At 30.2% G+C, this 17,788-nt stretch overlaps 3 protein-coding genes across 3 annotated transcripts in view; 2 read left to right on the top strand and 1 right to left on the bottom strand.

Annotated features, from left to right (window-relative positions):
• The window catches only part of LOC113368005 (protein windpipe-like), a 110,785-nt gene that overhangs the window by 81,622 nt on the left and 11,375 nt on the right, over positions 1–17,788 (top strand). The gene's annotated exons all lie outside the window — the stretch shown is intronic.
• Positions 5,833–9,122, top strand: LOC113368004 (leucine-rich repeat-containing protein 15-like). Its single transcript, XM_026609564.1, has 3 exons — positions 5,833–6,000; positions 6,062–6,217; positions 6,702–9,122. Exons 1-3 carry the CDS (start codon positions 5,992–5,994, stop codon positions 8,805–8,807), a joined length of 2,271 nt encoding a protein of 756 aa, XP_026465349.1. The 5' UTR covers positions 5,833–5,991; the 3' UTR covers positions 8,808–9,122.
• LOC113368007 (protein windpipe-like) lies at positions 10,317–12,346 on the bottom strand. The gene has a single exon (XM_026609566.1). The coding sequence runs from the start codon at positions 12,334–12,336 to the stop codon at positions 10,381–10,383; it is 1,956 nt and encodes a 651-aa protein (XP_026465351.1). The 5' UTR covers positions 12,337–12,346; the 3' UTR covers positions 10,317–10,380.

The following is a 17,788-nucleotide window of genomic DNA, read 5'->3' as shown; positions in this document are numbered from 1 at the left end:
AGGAAATTCAAACTTTTGGCCCTATTCGTGGTCAAGGTCACATTATATTATTTGAATGTAATATTAAGTGTAATAGCTAATCTTGGTGACATGCACAAGTAGATAACCTAAAACACCTAAAATTGGTAATCGTGAGTTCCACTTATAAATTACATATGCATGAAGTAGCACTAATATTATCTTGACGCCAACAAGAAGACAATATTTATCAAAATAAATAAGTGCAACAAGAATAATTAATCTTGATTAAAAAACAGATTTGCTGCATTAATGCATTATTCAGACGCCAAAAATGCATTTATGAAAATAAATAAATAATTTTTTTTGCAGAAATAATGAAGCTATATAGCAATATAACTGCATTATTTAGATGTCTAACATACCCAGTCGTCCAATCATTGGATTGGCAATTTATTCAGACTTTCTAGTACTACCAAATTGTCCATTATGAGTCGCCAATAATATAATAATATAATTATTTTTATAGATTGCTGAATGAAATAAAATTAAAAAAAAATGAGACGCCAATGATTAATTTTTGAAATAATGTCTAAAAATAAGTCAATTATCCATACTTAATATTACATTATACATGAAGATATCTCCAGTTTTTTTACTTTTAAATTTTATGACTATATTAGGAGATCAAAATGATCTCTAAAATGCCTAAAAAATGACGATAGTTAGATGAATAATTGTATCATTTTTAATCACAGCTTGCTTACGAATAAATCACTAATATTATATTAATATTTTTATTATTACCAATCGATAATTACATCTACAGCCCTGTTTTTATTTGTGAGCAAGCAATGGGTTCACGGGAGCATTATTAGGCGATCAACTTACCAAGACCGCTGGAAGACTAGAGGGTCTTAAACCCAATATGAATCATATTAGAAATTTATAGACAGGCATAAAGATATCGAGGGAGTTGTATGGCAAAACACTCCAAGTGGAAGTCGAACATAGGAAGACTATACTGATTATGAGAAACTACATATGTAGTACTAAATAACATGTAGGTAATATACCTATTTTATGAATAATCAATTTAAATCGATTTTTATTGAATCTTAGTGATCCTCCCATAACAAACTCCTAAACTTTAGTAGATACTTCCCAATCTCTGATATACCTTCTTCGCATATGCATACAGATTAAGGAACAATGTTTTTTTTTGCATAGTTTTATTGTCAATCAAAATAAAATACATTTTTTAAGACAATGTGATGTTGGTGTTAATGCATATAAGAGATTATCTCCAATGAGACATCTCTCTTTTTTTATTTTTGACATTTTATTTAAGGTCGTATGGCCATTTTTTTTCAATCTGCGTGTGGGATATTCCTCGCTTAACTCTTTCAAATAAATATTTGGGTGACCTGGTAGTTTTTCGTGGTATTTTTTGCTCCTTTTTTTTAACATGTCATTAATAGTTTTTATTTTTAGGTCTTTATGTAGGGTGTCATTTGTAATATACCAGGGTGCGTTCACAATGCATCTTAAAATGTTCGATTGCGCTACTTGTATTTTTTTTATATTTGAATTGCTTGCGCACGCCCATAGCTCAATGCCGTATGTCCAGATTGGGATAATTATTTAAGGAACAATGTGACTTGTAATTTTAAAAAATCAAATAATTATTTCCTTTATCTAATTATCCCTGTATCTGTTTCCTATCTTCACGTCCATCCCGGCATTCGAATCTCGCAGAATGTTGTCGGATGAGGATATAGATATCAAGTGTATCCTATATCCTCCTATATCCTCGATTATACGTTGTGCGCGGCCCGGCTCGGCTCGGCCAGCATTCGTCCCGAGCATCCGCGGATAAGCTCAACAAGTGCGAGAGCGCTGGGCGGATCAGCGCAGAGCTAAAGGATAAACCACGCCTGAAATGCGATGTCACTCCCTGTTAACGGGATATAAGATCAGAGATTTGTCGGAAATTCTGGCGGGATAAATGAATTTAATATAAATTTTATTTTGATATACACATTTTGCGTTATTTTAGTTTATAGAAATGATTAGGTACTGCTTGGCATACAAAAACTCTTGAATAATGCATCTTACAATACATGTTCTTATCATATATAATAATTTTCTTTCTAAACATAGTAAATATTTTTTAAATGTAGCCAATACTAGAAGGCGGTAACCCAATGGGTTTAATATTGTTATTAATTTCAAATTAGTATTTTCGACTTCATCTGGCAGTATGCCCCAAAAGACTTTTTTTACTTTAAAATATATTTCAGTTTATAAGTGCATCTGGGCCAAATTCGAATTCATATCGCCCTGGGGCACTGGCTGAAATTTTAGTTAATTTTAACTAAATGATATACATTCGTAAAAAATTGACTTTTTGATAAATAACATATGCTCATAAAAATGTTACATATATAGAATGGGGCTGTGGGCATATAAAGATTCAGCTAATTAATACATTTTGTACGTACTATTTTCAAAGTTCTCATATTTTTTATTATTAGCAATATATTATTCATTAGGGTTCGTTGTGGCGAAGGTCGTTAACGCGTTGACTTTGTATGGATAGGGTCGCGCGTTCGATTCCCCGCTCTGGCAATCTGATATCGGGCAGCGCGATGTCCATTATCAATTGAAAATATAGATCAAAATATGTTTCCAATTGAAAATAAGCCCATCTCGGGCACTGCGGTGTGAAATGGCAATTTAAAAGTTTTGTTCTAACACATTTACCGTATATTTTAGATTTGTTTTAATTATTTGGATTAGTGATTCCGCAGCAATAGCTTTATAATACTTTGATTTTTTTACATAAGTATATTGAAATACTAATTAATAAATTTCTGTCAGCACAATACTTTAGATTATCTCAGACACAGATATAAATATTTAAAACTAATTAATAAACAGTGACCTTAAGTGCAAATTTCTGTTCCAATTTTATTGATATTTATTCTGATTTTGATACTTATGAAATATTTTTCAAAAGTGATTATAAATTAATTATAATCAAATTAAATTAAAATAAAAAAATTGAATTACAGAAGTTTGAACATATCATTGATAGCAATAATTATAGTTATTATTTAAAAAAATTATTATTCTTAAATTTCCATTTCAACTTTACTATTTTTTAACATTTTACTATTTACAACTTAAATTTGTTTTCAAATAATTTTAAAAAAAATCAATAAATATGAAAATTATGCTAAAATACAAACAAATACAATGCTTGATACGTTTGTTTTTTGTGACTTTTCAAATCCTTTTATACTTTTTTGATATTATGTTTATTTATTCAAATATAATTTTAGTATATTTTATTTATTAAATACAGAGTATATGTTTATAACACCACAAAAATGCAGATTCACATATTGCACAATTATGTATTATAAAATAGATTTTCTTTTCTTTTAAGTCGTTGGCAAAAAAATTCCTTACTACTATGATCGAATTGTAATAAATTATACTTAAACGACCTGATAAGACGTAGTTGCTTTAAATCATGAAATATATCCGACCCTGTCCAGGGTATCAATAAAATACAGATTAGTCGTAAGTATTACGTCGATGTTATATACAGATATACAAAGTCTAGTAGGAGTCCGGCAAATAAAAATTGAATTTCTTCGATAGCTTATTTGTGATGTCATCATATAATAAATCCGAATCAGGAAAATGGGATGACCGCGGAAAACTACCTCCGTTTGCGAATCCTTGCCGAGTGAATTCGGTCGGAAAATGGGTCTTTGGTATATTTAAAGATCAATCGAACGATAATACAAATACAATTATGGGTAAAGGAAATTTTATTGCAATAAGGTTATTAGTTATTAAAACTGGTTAGGATATAATATTTGTTTTTAGCAATCAACTGTGACATCTTAGTGAAGTGATTGACTACTACTATTGAGTATCATAGATTTATAACTGGCGGTTGTAATCAAATTAACCCAGAATTTTTTAGTAAATTGTTAATTATGTGGCGTGTAATTCTTGTTTACTTGGTATTAGTATTCTTGACTTTTCTGCAGTAATGCCCAAAGACAAACAAATTAGTAATTTTACCTAAACTCTTCGGCCAAGTAATTTCTTTCATAAACTCAATTGATTTTTATCCTTTTTATATCAAAATGTGTATCTTATTCCTCTTTTCAAACGAATTCAAGCTTAATAGTATCAATCGTCAGTCTGCTGCGATATTAATTCAATTTAACGATTTAACTATTCCTGGTCCTTGGACGATCGCCCGGCGGTCGTCAAATACTCCCTAATGGCCAATTAGCGATGTCGTTCAATCGAACTATTGGGATAGTTCGGTTTGCTTTGATGGCTTCTGTAGGACGAAATTCAAGGATAAAAGGTTCTGTTTAGTCAATTAATAAATGATGGTAAAACTGTGTGTAATGTCATCTTTTTGGCAAGTGAAATATATTAGCTACTTTCTGGAAAAATGTTGTTGAGTCGCTCAATCGAACTTTGTTCGAAGAGAGGGTGCTGCTTTGGTGCATTCTTTAGCACGAAATCTGAGGTTAAAAGGTTTTTTTATTCAATTGATGAACGACTTTAGAACAGAATATAGATAATTACCATTTAAAATACAGTATACCCAAACATGTTGGCTAATAGTAACAATTTTATTCAAAAATTTTGGCAAATATTCTTGGTAAAATTTAGCTAGATCAAATAATTCTAAAAAATTTTTTAGACTAATTTTTGCAATTTTGGACTAATTATTACTTTTTTGCTTCGTTAAAGGTGTAGGTCTACACAATAATAAAAAAAGCATTAAGCACTTTAACAAAAACAAATGAAGAAATTATTTGCAAGAATCTGCTAATCATTTAGTTAATATTTTTCCCAGTTTGAGAAACTTGTTCTTAGATGGACAAGACATTATTTAATCCTCTGAGTCACTTATTTGGTGAATGACATGAAATGCAAACATAGTACGATGTATGGCAAACATTCAAAGGCTTTGAACTTGCAATTTCCTTGCTTATGTTACTAATTTACTCAAGCCTAAGAGTTGATCAATCAAAATTGTAACTAAGTCGTTTTGAATCGAAGAAAATTATAAGATGATTATTTGGCATTGAGCTAATTATTGTGAGTTAGGTAATAATTAAATACAACACAGTTTACCTAATCATGATTTCAAGTTATGTTCCTACAAAGTTTAAGTAAATATTTATTTTGTACATATATTTATTTGATAAGGTGGCATCTAATTTTTAATTTGAAATCTAAAACTATACAAGTAAATACAAAGAAGTAGATCACGTAACTGTGGCTTTGTATCTTTTTATCATAAAGTGTAATGAGATATGTTATCTAGACCTAGATAACAAACATCGACTGGACTGCAAGTAACAAATTTATAATTAATTGCTTATTTAATAATTTTATCTTAAAATTTTGTACCCAAAGGAAAAAGTATACCATACATGTCTCATTGTAAAATCTATTTCTATATAATTTTATGTACATATCTAAGTCAATACTTAGTGAATTTAATATTTTATATTATAAAATTAAAATTTATTTTTTTACTATATAAAATATGTAGTAATTTTATTAAATTTCAGTCACATTTTATTACCTCAATGTTGTCAGATTATTTAATTTGAGGTGCATTTCTGAATATTATCTCATGCGTACCTGTTCAAATATATATGACTAACAATGCGTTATCAGTGCCCGATGTCAGAGGCACAAACTTCTATGTGTTTCCATCACAAAATAATCATTCTGCAAGGTGTAAAATTCAAATTCGCCGGTCATTTTGTTCAAAAATCATTAACTTTTACCTGACTTCAAAACAAACATGGTAGATTTTGTCATCGGACCTATAGGCTTCATATCAAAGTTGTATGCCGGTGTGCAAAGATGGCTTTTTAAATAAATTTTAAACCTAAAGTTTTATCGAAATATGACAAGTACTAGTGGATTTTGTGATATTGTGACAAATTAAATTTGAAGCAATCCTCGAGCAATATGAATTTTGTAAGTGTTTTATATTTTTGCTAGTATTTTTATTCCATTAATTGGTTTTTATTGCAAGTAGATTAAGCTGCTCCTCGTGTTTGTGATGATAGACGAAAGTTTTGGGAATGGTTATTGCAATTTGGAAGAATGTAATTGTTATATTGACGATGCCAAATTTGTGGTGGATTGTTCTGAAATGCAATTGAAAGAGATACCTAATGATATTCCTAAAGAAGTAAGATAATTACAAATATAAATCATATTTATATTGAGTGTAATATATAAACACAGACCATTGCAATTTTTCAAATTACTTATTTTTTTTATCATATGATGTATTTAACTTCATTTGTTATGGTTTAATTATATTTTGCCTAGTACGAATATTGTAGTTGAAATTTTATTTCATTTCAGTAAAAGCAAATGATTGCTAGTAGCCAAATGTGTGATCGATAAATTTCAATTTATTTAAAAATATATTGCTCATATCAATTAATATATTTTAACTAATTTAATTTATTATTGTGTAGCCCATTAATTAAAATATTATATTTTAATTGGAAATATCAAAATATTATGATATATTTTATTTCCCGTTTTAAATTTTGTTGACACATACAAGCTGTAATTTTTATAAAAATGAAGTACCGATACTTGACTTTATAGATTGAATCCAGTATTATTTATCTGAACATCATTTCTATGTCTATATATTTTAGGCGCAGATTTTAATCATGACAAATAATAATATCCAAGAACTGTCTGGAGAACTGAAATCATTAGAAAATCTAGAAGAATTACATTTATCCGGCAACAGAATCCGTAAAATATCACGTGATGCCATCGCAAATTTGACGAACCTGAAAAAGATTATTTTATCCAGAAACAATTTAACTAGCTTGACAGATATTCATGCGAGTGAGTTGTTTATTTTAGCAAAACATTTAATCGAAATCGATTTATCACAAAATCCGATTACTTTAGACAGAGACTACGAACGTATGTTTATACACAATCAACAGTTGCAGATATTGAATTTGAGTCATTGCCAAATTCAAAGTTTGACACATCCTAAGTTTTTGAAATATATGCCAAATTTACAAGTTTTAGACTTGAGTTTTAATCCTTTAAATTTAATTACGAATATGCAATCCAGTTCCTTAGTTCAGCTTGAGGTTAGTCATTGTCAATTAGGATTTTTTGATGGAAATTCATTTAATCATTTAACTGGACTGATGAAACTAAATATAGCTTGGAATCCAAGATTATATTTTTCTCGGCGTTATCCTCTTTTGAAATTAGAATCTCTTAAAGAACTAGATATTTCGTTTTGTAATGTAAATAAATTAAGACTAGAAGCATTTCCAAAACTTGTCAATTTAAAAGCTCGTGGAAATATGGTCAACGAATTAAACGAAGAAAGTTTTGAAAAAAATCATTTATTAGAGTATATTAATTTGTCGGGAAACGGGATAGCGAGCGTTGCAAAGAATACGTTTGTTTTATTAGACGAATTAAGAATGATAGATTTGTCGTGGAATGTTTTGTCATCTTTAAATCCTAATACATTTGCTGCAAATAAACAACTCACAAGCATTAATCTATCACGAAATCATTTGAATAGATTAGATTCTTTCGTTTCTAAATCAATCGATACTTTGGACTTAAGTTGGTGTGAAATTCAACATATAAGCAATGATGCTTTTGTCAGATTGCCGGAATTAATAGACTTAAATCTGTCTCATAATTTAATAAGTGAGATACCTGAACGATTGCAAGCATCGAAACTTCAAAAATTAGATCTCACCTTCTGTCGACTCAAAACCTTAAGAAATGAAACATTACAAGGGATGCCTTTCTTGTCAACTTTATTACTTGGTGGTAATAGAATGACGACACCTTTTCATGAAAGTTATTTCTCTGGTAACCATGCACTTAAAGAGATAGATTTATCAGACAATCCATGGCGTTGTGAATGCATGTCCGAAAGTTTTAAAAATCTTTTCAAATACTTACGTCCAAGAGTGGATGACATTCGTGCTTTGAAGTGCGAGTCGCCAAATGTAGTTGCTGGTAAATCTTGGTCAAGCGCTTGTGGAACTGTTTGGAACCCTAATTTACTACCTGTGTCCAAGGCCGATAAATTTTGGATGTTTTTAATAGTAATACTTCTGAGTTTTGTAGGCACAATGTGTGTTGTGATGGTTATTCGTAGAACGATAAAGGCCCGAGCCGAAGCTGCTAGACGGGAAGAAGAACGAGTGGCTGAAGAAGCCCGGGAGCGCCAGAGGCAGCAAAGGCTTCTCGAGCGCGAGGCCATGCGCAACGCGCCTGACCCGCGGGACTTAGTGTCACCGCCGTGCTACGAAGAAGCTCTACTTTTACCACGCTTAGACGGAACTTTTGCCTCTTTAGGACACTTGCCATCGGGTAGCAGAGATTTACAGAATAAAATGGGAAAAAATAGAGCAAAGAGTGAAGCTAATGTATCGAAAATAGCGCAACGCGGCAGGAATTTAGCACCTTTGACAATAACCGTGCATCAGGAGCACCCTACGCAAAGTGCAACGGAATTAGCCACTAATGTTAACAATAGCGAATCGAGTTCTTCGACAGCTAGGAATAGTGATGCAACCATGAACGAGGCAAATGTAAATTCTCAACAAACTGAAACTCCTATTACAAGAATTATCCCGAGTTCACCCCCGCCGAAGTATAGTGAGCGGAATCCTATTCCGGTTGAAGTCAATGTAACGGTAGAAGCCCCCGAAGGCCCGACAGAATCTACAAATAATGAACGAGTTCGCAGGGAGAGCGATCTGTGATTATACTCTGAAAATATTTAGACATGATGCGAATCGGTTGCTTTAGTCAATCCAAAAACCAGTGAAGTTCCATGCATGAAGTGACTCTATCTATGATTGCAACACAAATATACGTTGAAGTTTGTTATGAAATTCAGATGGTGCTTGCAAACATATAAAACTGTTAATTTTAAATCAGAGTCTAAAAACACAATGCACTTTTGGACATTTAACGCTAAATTAATGTTTGAAAGCATATACTTAAAATAATTGATAATTCCAATTCAAAATTTTTATTTTACTGCTAACGAAACTTCGTTTCATGATCTTTTCCAGTTTCATTTTCACCGAAACTGCTAGAAGAATTTATCAGACATAAATAAGAAGTGAATAAATAAAATTTTAATATACTCTTTATTGAAGATATAAGTTATACTGTGTAAAACGTATTTTATAAGAAAATCAGTTTATTATTTATAATTACAGATGTAAGACTAGTTCTTAAATAAACTTACTTAAAACTAAAATAACCTTTTACATTTTAATCATGCATAGATTTTTTTAACATTATTATAACGAAACTTTTTGGCAGCTAAAACCTATTCAAGAATAAGACATTGATAAACAACTATTAATAATTATAGGTTTTCATATACCGATATTATGTACATAACATAAATAAATAAATTAATAATATGCTTTAAGCATTTGTGTAAAAGAAAGCTTATAATTAGTGCATTTTAAGGTCTAACAGTTAATTAGCGATATTTTATACATGTTTAACATTTTAAATATATCAACATTCTATGTTTTGTTTTTGAATTTGAAGAATTAAGGTATTGTAGGAATTTCTTGCGTTGTTTCTTTCGAAACCAATTTTTATGAAGTCAAGGCACAAGGGTGAAAAATGCACAGTTAGCAATAAAAACTTCTAAAAAATAGGTCGTTTAGGCAACTCACATTATTAATCTCTTTCTTAAGTCTACAAATTACAATTAAACATACTTTGCATAATTAAATATAATAATAGCAGCATGGATGTTTTTTTAATAAAAATATTATTTATTTACAATTGATATAATTGTTGTTGATGTATGAAAAGTTCTGGATATTACATCACAGCCATCTTGCCAATCTTAACTTCTTGACGATTAACATTATATATTAAAAATGCATTATTCTACAATATTATAAAATATTTTTCAATATAACGAATTATCTAATTATTAAACTTCTAATATCCTAAAAGTTACTTAAGGCATATAATTCTTGATATGCTTTATAAAGTAATTAACTAAAAAATGTTAATTAAAAATTAAACAAATTGACCTTCTATACAGTAAACGCTTTTAACAATAACTGATGGCAAAATTATAAAATAAATTGCCTGAATTTAACGCAAATTCATGTCAATCAAAATAATATATACTCATATATTATTTTGATTGTAATATTAACAACATAACATTAATTGTGACAAACTCTCATACATAATTAATTTCTAAATCACAATTTCGAATATGTCCTGACTACGACTCGTATTGTATAACAATTTATTGTAAAGTCTAATATTTGTGCACCACAACTTATAAACTTATCTTCCAGTATTTCCATTTAAACCATTTTTATTTACCGGGGTTACAATTATGTCACCAGCATTGGATCTTGTCCTATTGACCAGGACAGGAGTTTTCGGTAACGATTCTGGAATTTCTTTTAGTTTGGTTTTGACTTTATAATCATTGGAACTGTCGTGGTCGTTGACTGGATGAAGTACAGAACTACCTTTATTAGAAGAAACAGGTGCTACATTTTTAGGCAATGGAACATTATCATAAGTTTCAATAGCATCAGCTTTCGGATCCAACAATTTTTCTAGAGCTGGTTTTGGATCAATTGTGCTAGGCACTATTCTTGGCATAGCTACTGGTTTTTTATCTCCATTTGGTAACAATGAATCAGTTTCAAAGTTTCCATTTTTTCCATTTACTGCTGGTTTTGCAGAATTTTGTTCCATTAGTTTTTTATTCATATCTCGCATCTCCGTGCCGCGGCTTTCTACATCACGTTTTCCTTGCCTTTTGCGTTTTTTATCCGATTTTCGTTTTTTGAAAATAACAAATATGATAAGTAATAACAACAGTAGAGATAATACCCCAAGGCATGCATAAGTTGTTACATTGTCACCATCCTGTTCACTTCTTACATTACCTAATTCCACATCGTCCTCCACATCCTTTTTACTTTCAGTTTCTTCGTCTGTTTTAACTTCTACTTTCTCTTCTGGAACAGTTTTTTGAACTTCAGCTTGTATTTTTTCAACAACTTTTGGAATGATTGGAGCTTCAGTAATCAAAGTTTCAGTTGTTGCAACTTCATCGTTCTCGTCATCCTTTTCGTCATCCACTTTAGCTTCAGGTGTGCTCTCTGAAACTTCTTCAGTTGCCGTATTGGAACCAGAAAACCAAGAAAATGGATTCCAATCAAAGAATGAACTTGATGATGTTACAGGTTCCTCAGTTGTAGGTATCTCGGATGCAAAGAATGCATCAAATTCATCATAATCATTAAATGGCAATATACCTCCATCTCCTGATCCTGACCCTGATCCCGAGTCTTCCTCCTCGTCTTCAGTATCATCCATGGGAGACGGTTTTTTCAATGGTTGTTCCGTGGTTGATTTCACCGCTTCTGTAGTAGATGTCGATTCTTCAGCTATATCATCGTAAGTCACTGCTTGGTCTATAAAATCGAAGTCACTTTCTCCTGATCCTTCATAAATAGAATGTTTTTCATCGTGACTGTCATTGGACGGAGGTTTGGACGATACTGTGATAAATAAGTCTTCGTCATCAGGTTCTGAACCTGATCCTTGAAATACGGATCCTCCTAATGGATCATCACCTTGCATCATATCTTCTAAATCATATTTTGTTTTTACTTTGAGACATACGTCGGAAGTTTTAACTTCTGAAAGAAGTATTTGTTTTCCTTGGTCTGTGAGACAGAATGGTTTATCAGTAGAGATGTAGCTTTTAATCAACCAATCGCGAACTTGAATAGTCTCACAGGAACAGGCTAATGAATTGTTTTCCAAAAAGAATCTACGCAGATGCTTCAAGCTTGTAATTTTATACGACAAATCTATTATCCTGTTTCCACGCAAATTTACTTCCTTAACGCTCTGCGGCAAATCTTCTACACTCTTCAAGAAATTATTACTTAAATCTAATTTTACAACATTTTTTGGTAGCTTCTTCACGGAACTTAAATTGTTACCAGATAGATCTAATATGCTAAGACTGTTTAACTTATCTAATTGACCATTGATCGTAGTGATGGTTGGATCACTGAGTTTGAGGATATCTAAATTGAACGTTTTCTCACTATTGAGGTATTTTTGTAATTTAATTAAGTCTGTGCAGTTGGCTTCGATTAAACTATCTGGTGCATTGTAGCAGTTGCATGAATCAGGGCAATCCAATGCCCTCGATACTTGGGCGAAGATTAACAGGGCGCATGCCACTGCACACGGAAACCGGGACATCATGGAAAATCTCTACCTGGGAAAAGAAAAATAATATTAGAAAATAATAATACTAATATCATATACTAAATTCTATTATTTAAATAACTGAAATGTATTCTTTTACACTGTCGATAGATATTAATATTGATGATATGATTCATTTAAATCTAGATATTATTTATCGGCATGTATAAACTTACAATTGTCACATTATCGGAGCATTTCTAATTATAACCGCAAAAATTAATGAACTAGTTCGCATATAGGCATTTCTCATTAACTCATGTATAAATTATTAAAATTGACAGATCTAAATTATAATTCATTCAGTACTTATCAAATTGTGTTCTTTCATGTTGATTATATATTATATAAGACCCATAAATAAAATTACATAGTCGTTTACTTGTTTCCGACTTTGACCCTTGGCCTCGCACGGAGACGTCAATATGGCAATAAAGAAAAATATTAAGAATTCTGCGTAAATAACATCGATTATTATTAAGAGGATCGATAATAAATACTTATTGAATTGTTAATAATACAATGCATACGTAAATATGTAAAACTACCGAGCAGTTTTTGCTAAATGGAAATGCGTTAATGTTTTTTATGAAGTGCTTGGCTTTGTGGAATTATTACCAGTTATGCATTTTGTTCCACGTATTGTTAATAAATCGGTAAATCATATTTTGATCTAAATTTAAAAAAAATGAATATCACTATTGTTTTAGCGTCGTAGATTTGAACCACAATTTTTATTAGTTTTTTCACAATAAGAATAAAAAATCTTTAAGTAGGTTGGCCAAAATCAATTACAAATATGCTCTTGAACCGGCAAATTAATATTGCATTCTTAATTTACTATTTAGGTGCTCTCAAATTGCAGTTCACAAATGTCAATCTTATTTAATTAGCCTAATTAATTGAATTTATACAGCCCACTCTGGATTTTAGATTTATGTCATTACTATTCAAACTGTACTCATTCAATTCAATCTTGGAATTAAATCAATAAATATAAATCGATTACCATCTTCGATCGAATTGTCACAAGTGATTGCAAAATAAAATTAATGTTTCAATTAATTGGAACATAACTCAAAGATTTTTCTTGAAGATGTTACTTGAGCTGAAGGGCACTAATGGACATTGATGTATGTTTCTTAATGAAAGCAGATATAAATAAAACTTTTTGTTACAAGAAATTGAAATGATAGCATAAATAAAAAGAAGCGAATAAGATGATATCAATTGATGGTGGGTAAATGAATATTTAGCACTTCTTAACAAGGAGTGATTTTAGCATAAAGGAGTGATTTTAGCATGAAATAGTTTGTCATCTTTTGTCATTTGGTAATTCCATGGGCAATTCAAATTTGCTTTCGTATAGTAGTTAGTCATCTGAATTTTTTTAGGGTTCATGGCATAAATAAATAACCTAAAATATTATAGGCGTACAAAAATTAGCTTAATTAATTAAAGTATGTGATAAATGCCTTGCCTTGAGGTAAGACACCACTTACAATTTTGCCACTTCCAATTATAATTTTTATTTCTCCCATATAAATTTCTGCTTATTTGGATAGCTTACTTTGTGTTTATCTTTTAATAATAATAAAAACTCTTCTTGTGTTTTTTATCATTTTAAATAAATTGAAAATATTATTGTTTATTTCTAAAGTTGAAAACGAGTGAAAAAACTAAACATCATTTATGCAAATCATAGAAGTGATATCAATCAATTCAAATTAAGATACAAAAATAAGTATTGTTTCTCAATGATGTTTTGGTATAAAATACTTTAAAAAAATTAGTTGTGAAAAAATCACTAAGCTCGGTGTTTTATCTTGGATGGAATATAATTTTGTGATAATTTTGAAGTATATTGTTATGAAACTTCACAAACCGTTTAACGAGTACAATCATATCATCAAGAGCCGCGATAAAATAGTTGGCGATAAGATTCTTAATGAAACATTTTTTTTTTTGATATCTGTATTTTATCATATAATATTAAAGCACAATTCTAATTCCCATGTGACGTTTTTTTCTCTTGAATTATAATAAGCTAGTTATTCGACAACGGAAGCGATTCTTATTTCCATCGACGTCTCGACGAAAAAGAACCTTGACTTCACAGGTCAAAATTTTAACAGATAATATTATAAGGCGATCCGAAGATAAAGGAATAATCTTATCAATGTTCTAATTTTGCAAATAATGCTTTGCGATTGTTTGCAAAAGTAATAAAATGAAACATGACCCTATATTGGGACCAAATACAAGATGTGATTCCCAAACGTACTTCAACTTATATTTGAAATTTCTGCATGAAGAATTACCCATTAACATTGTTTCGCACAATTTTGTACACAATTCTATGAATCACTTGAAAATTATTTGATTCAATTGATAAAAAGATTAAAGTTTATTCGAAGAAAAGATAGAAGGCTGTGATAAATGAAAATGATAAATAATTATTTACTCTTACCATATAGATTAAGATATCTTAAATATATTTGAAATGAAAATGGCCATAATAAATTATATACTTCAGCAACAACAGTAATTGGTCGATTATTCTTGTATATTTTATTTGAATATATTAAGCATTCCTTGAATAATATTCGAACCGAAAATTCATAAAATTAAATACTGCTTATGTTTAGAAGAAAATTCAAAATTCGATATCAATAAATGTGTATAATTAATTGCTACAAATTACTAAACTAATTACTACAAATAATTATTCTCAGTTCTCTTCAGTTGATGAATTCACAAAATATCAGAATGCAGAATCTCTATTTTTTTAACAATTTATAAGTAATTCTTTTTAACTTCTATAAAATACTAATAGGTTTCAAGATATTAGCAAATATTGTTTCAATTACTCATTGAATATTTTCAGTGTTATTCAACAAATATTGCGATTTAAATAAATAATCGACCTTCTTTGAATATTCGCCTAGAAACTTTTGCATTCATAATTCAGCATGCTTATTAAATAATTAATTAATCGCATTGTTATAATTCCAATCACCATAACTTAGACCTAAAAATACCATCCCATGATATTTGCATATAATGAATGAATATGCAATAAAATTCAATATTTTTATAAACAAGTTTCTATCGCAGCATAAATTGAGCTATTAACTCTCTTTTTGCTGTTGCTGCCGCGCCTCCAATTTTTTCTTGAAGCCGCGGCGCCGGCGTTCGACTCTGTTCTTTTGTGCAGATTTTATGGCACATGTGCAATAAAACAATGATCCTATTACGGAGATAAGAATGAAGCAATCCTTGTAAGTCGGGAATAGCTTATAAAATATAGAGAAAACCACTTTCTGTTGCACAAAACGCCTACTTTTTATAACCGAGAACTAACGAGCTCGGATTTATGACAAAATTGGAATGGAATTCGAAATATCAAAATCTATCTAGACTGGTTAATGATATTTTCCAGTTTACATGCATTTTCCTCACTTCTAATCCAATTTTTAGTAAATTGATCAAGTATCCCGGTTTATGAAATAAGGCTCCGACAGATTAATTTATCATGATTATCTACGCCGATGAATACTATAATTTTATCGCAATTACACAACGTGAATTTTGATATTGGACATAATTCCAGTCTAGAAATTATCTCAAACTTGTTCATCAGAATGAAGATTAAAAGCAGTCATTATAATAAAATATACCAAGCCATCTGGAGCAAGAAATAAATTTATCAAAATCTTATGAGTAGAGTAATATCATATTATGATAGAACATCGTTATTAATATTGTTAAAGTTTTAATTTATCAATTTGGCTTTAATATATTATAATACAGTCTATCTAGCCAAAAAGGGCAAAATGAGTTCGATTTAGGATGTATTATAATCAAATTGGCATGCAATAAAGGAATCCAATTAGAATTCTGAATAAAATTGAAATTTCAGAATTAAACTCATAATACTTCCGAAAGCAAGTTTTTGAGTAATTTGGCATTTTATGAATAGAAGATAAAAACATTTATAATACTGCAAGAACACTTCTTTTAAAATCGATGAGTGGAGAAGGTGATTGCTCATATTTTATACAGACAATATTTTGCAAAATATAAAATATAGCGTTATTCTTAAGATGAACTTGATCTTTCAATATATTATAGAGAAGATGAGTATTTACTTAATAAGTTAAGTACCCATCAGTGACTTAATCGCAAATCCTTCAACATCATTTATCTTATCATTTCACAAACAAGTAGTTAGATGAAAGATCACATCCGAGAAAAGACCTATTAATTTCAGTTTACTTCCAACTAATACTATCCATCTAATATAAATCAAAAATTTATCAGTGAACCGTGTTACCTAGAATCCCCAATACTAAAGCTGTCGATACAACTTTATTACAATCAGTTGAAAATATTTACAAATCAATAAATCAGTAAATCATTACCGTTGGCACATAAATAATAAGTTGCAGATGTTCGTCGGCCGCGTTTGAGAGAATTGATGTGTGGGGACAGGAGTGGTCCTGGTGTCAGGGCACCAGGACGGCGTCACGGCTTGCGTAACCGACTGGAATGAATCACATCGTCAGTGCACTGGATAGGCTGGTACTGGTTAGGCCAATGCACTAACGTCTTTTCGTATGCAAATATTTTGCTCTTAACAGTTCTTGTTCTAATTCGGATCGGACGCACATGGTACGAACTTTTGCGATTTCGGGGGAAGGAACCAGGGAAAACGTTACAAGTCTTTAAGACTTTTGCTCGTCAATCTGGTCTTGTTGTGTTTATGAGTTTTTGAATATTGAATAGAATAGGTATAAAACAATGTAAGGAGGTAAATTCTGAGTTAGCTAGATCAATAAAAATAAACTTTAGAAAGGAAAAAAATCTGGCAATTTTGTCGTCATTAATATCAATTAATACACTTCTGTAAGTCTTCAAAAATCCTTGTTTATGTTAATTTTTGTAGTGTTTTCTGTATGAAAAATATGATATTTTTAACAATTATTCTCTCAATAAATTAAAAACAAAAACAAGTTTTCAAGACTTTTGCAAGATGAACATATACGTCAATCTTGTGGTCGTCAGTTTTTGTGGGATTTTCTGTATGAAAAATATTGTAAATTAAATAATTATACTATCTGTATATAATTTTATAAGAAACATATGTTTTTAATTCAAAACATGACCATCAATCATAACTACTGATATTTAACATAATTAATCATTATCTCGCTAACGAATACGATTGCACTACTAGTGTACTACTTTATTATAATTGTAATCAATAAGGTAATTATTTAATCAATACACTATTAGTTATTGATAAACCTTTAATTTTTATTACAAAACAATTCATTACAATCTTTAATTTATACTTTGTGTCTCGAATATCTAACTACCTTGGTTGTTAGTTATTCGAGATGTAATTAAAGTACAAGTAAACGTTATCATATACATTTAGAAAAAA

The sequence above is a fragment of the Ctenocephalides felis genome, unplaced genomic scaffold (assembly GCF_003426905.1).
Source record: "Ctenocephalides felis isolate EL2017-DRISC unplaced genomic scaffold, ASM342690v1 CF-g0.4_SCAFFOLD_01170, whole genome shotgun sequence".
Classification (NCBI taxonomy): domain Eukaryota; kingdom Metazoa; phylum Arthropoda; class Insecta; order Siphonaptera; family Pulicidae; genus Ctenocephalides; species Ctenocephalides felis.
Note: the sequence above shows the minus strand (reverse complement) of the source record. Positions and strands in the feature narration are given on the sequence as shown.

Bases quoted from the DNA above. Each gene is read 5' to 3' on its own strand.
- LOC113368007 (XM_026609566.1), bottom strand. From the start codon at position 12,336: ATGATGTCCCGGTTTCCGTGTGCAGTGGCATGCGCCCTGTTAATCTTC.
- LOC113368004 (XM_026609564.1), top strand. The intron at 6,218-6,701 runs GTAAGATAATTA...TATATATTTTAG, and splicing joins CTAATGATATTCCTAAAGAA to GCGCAGATTTTAATCATGAC.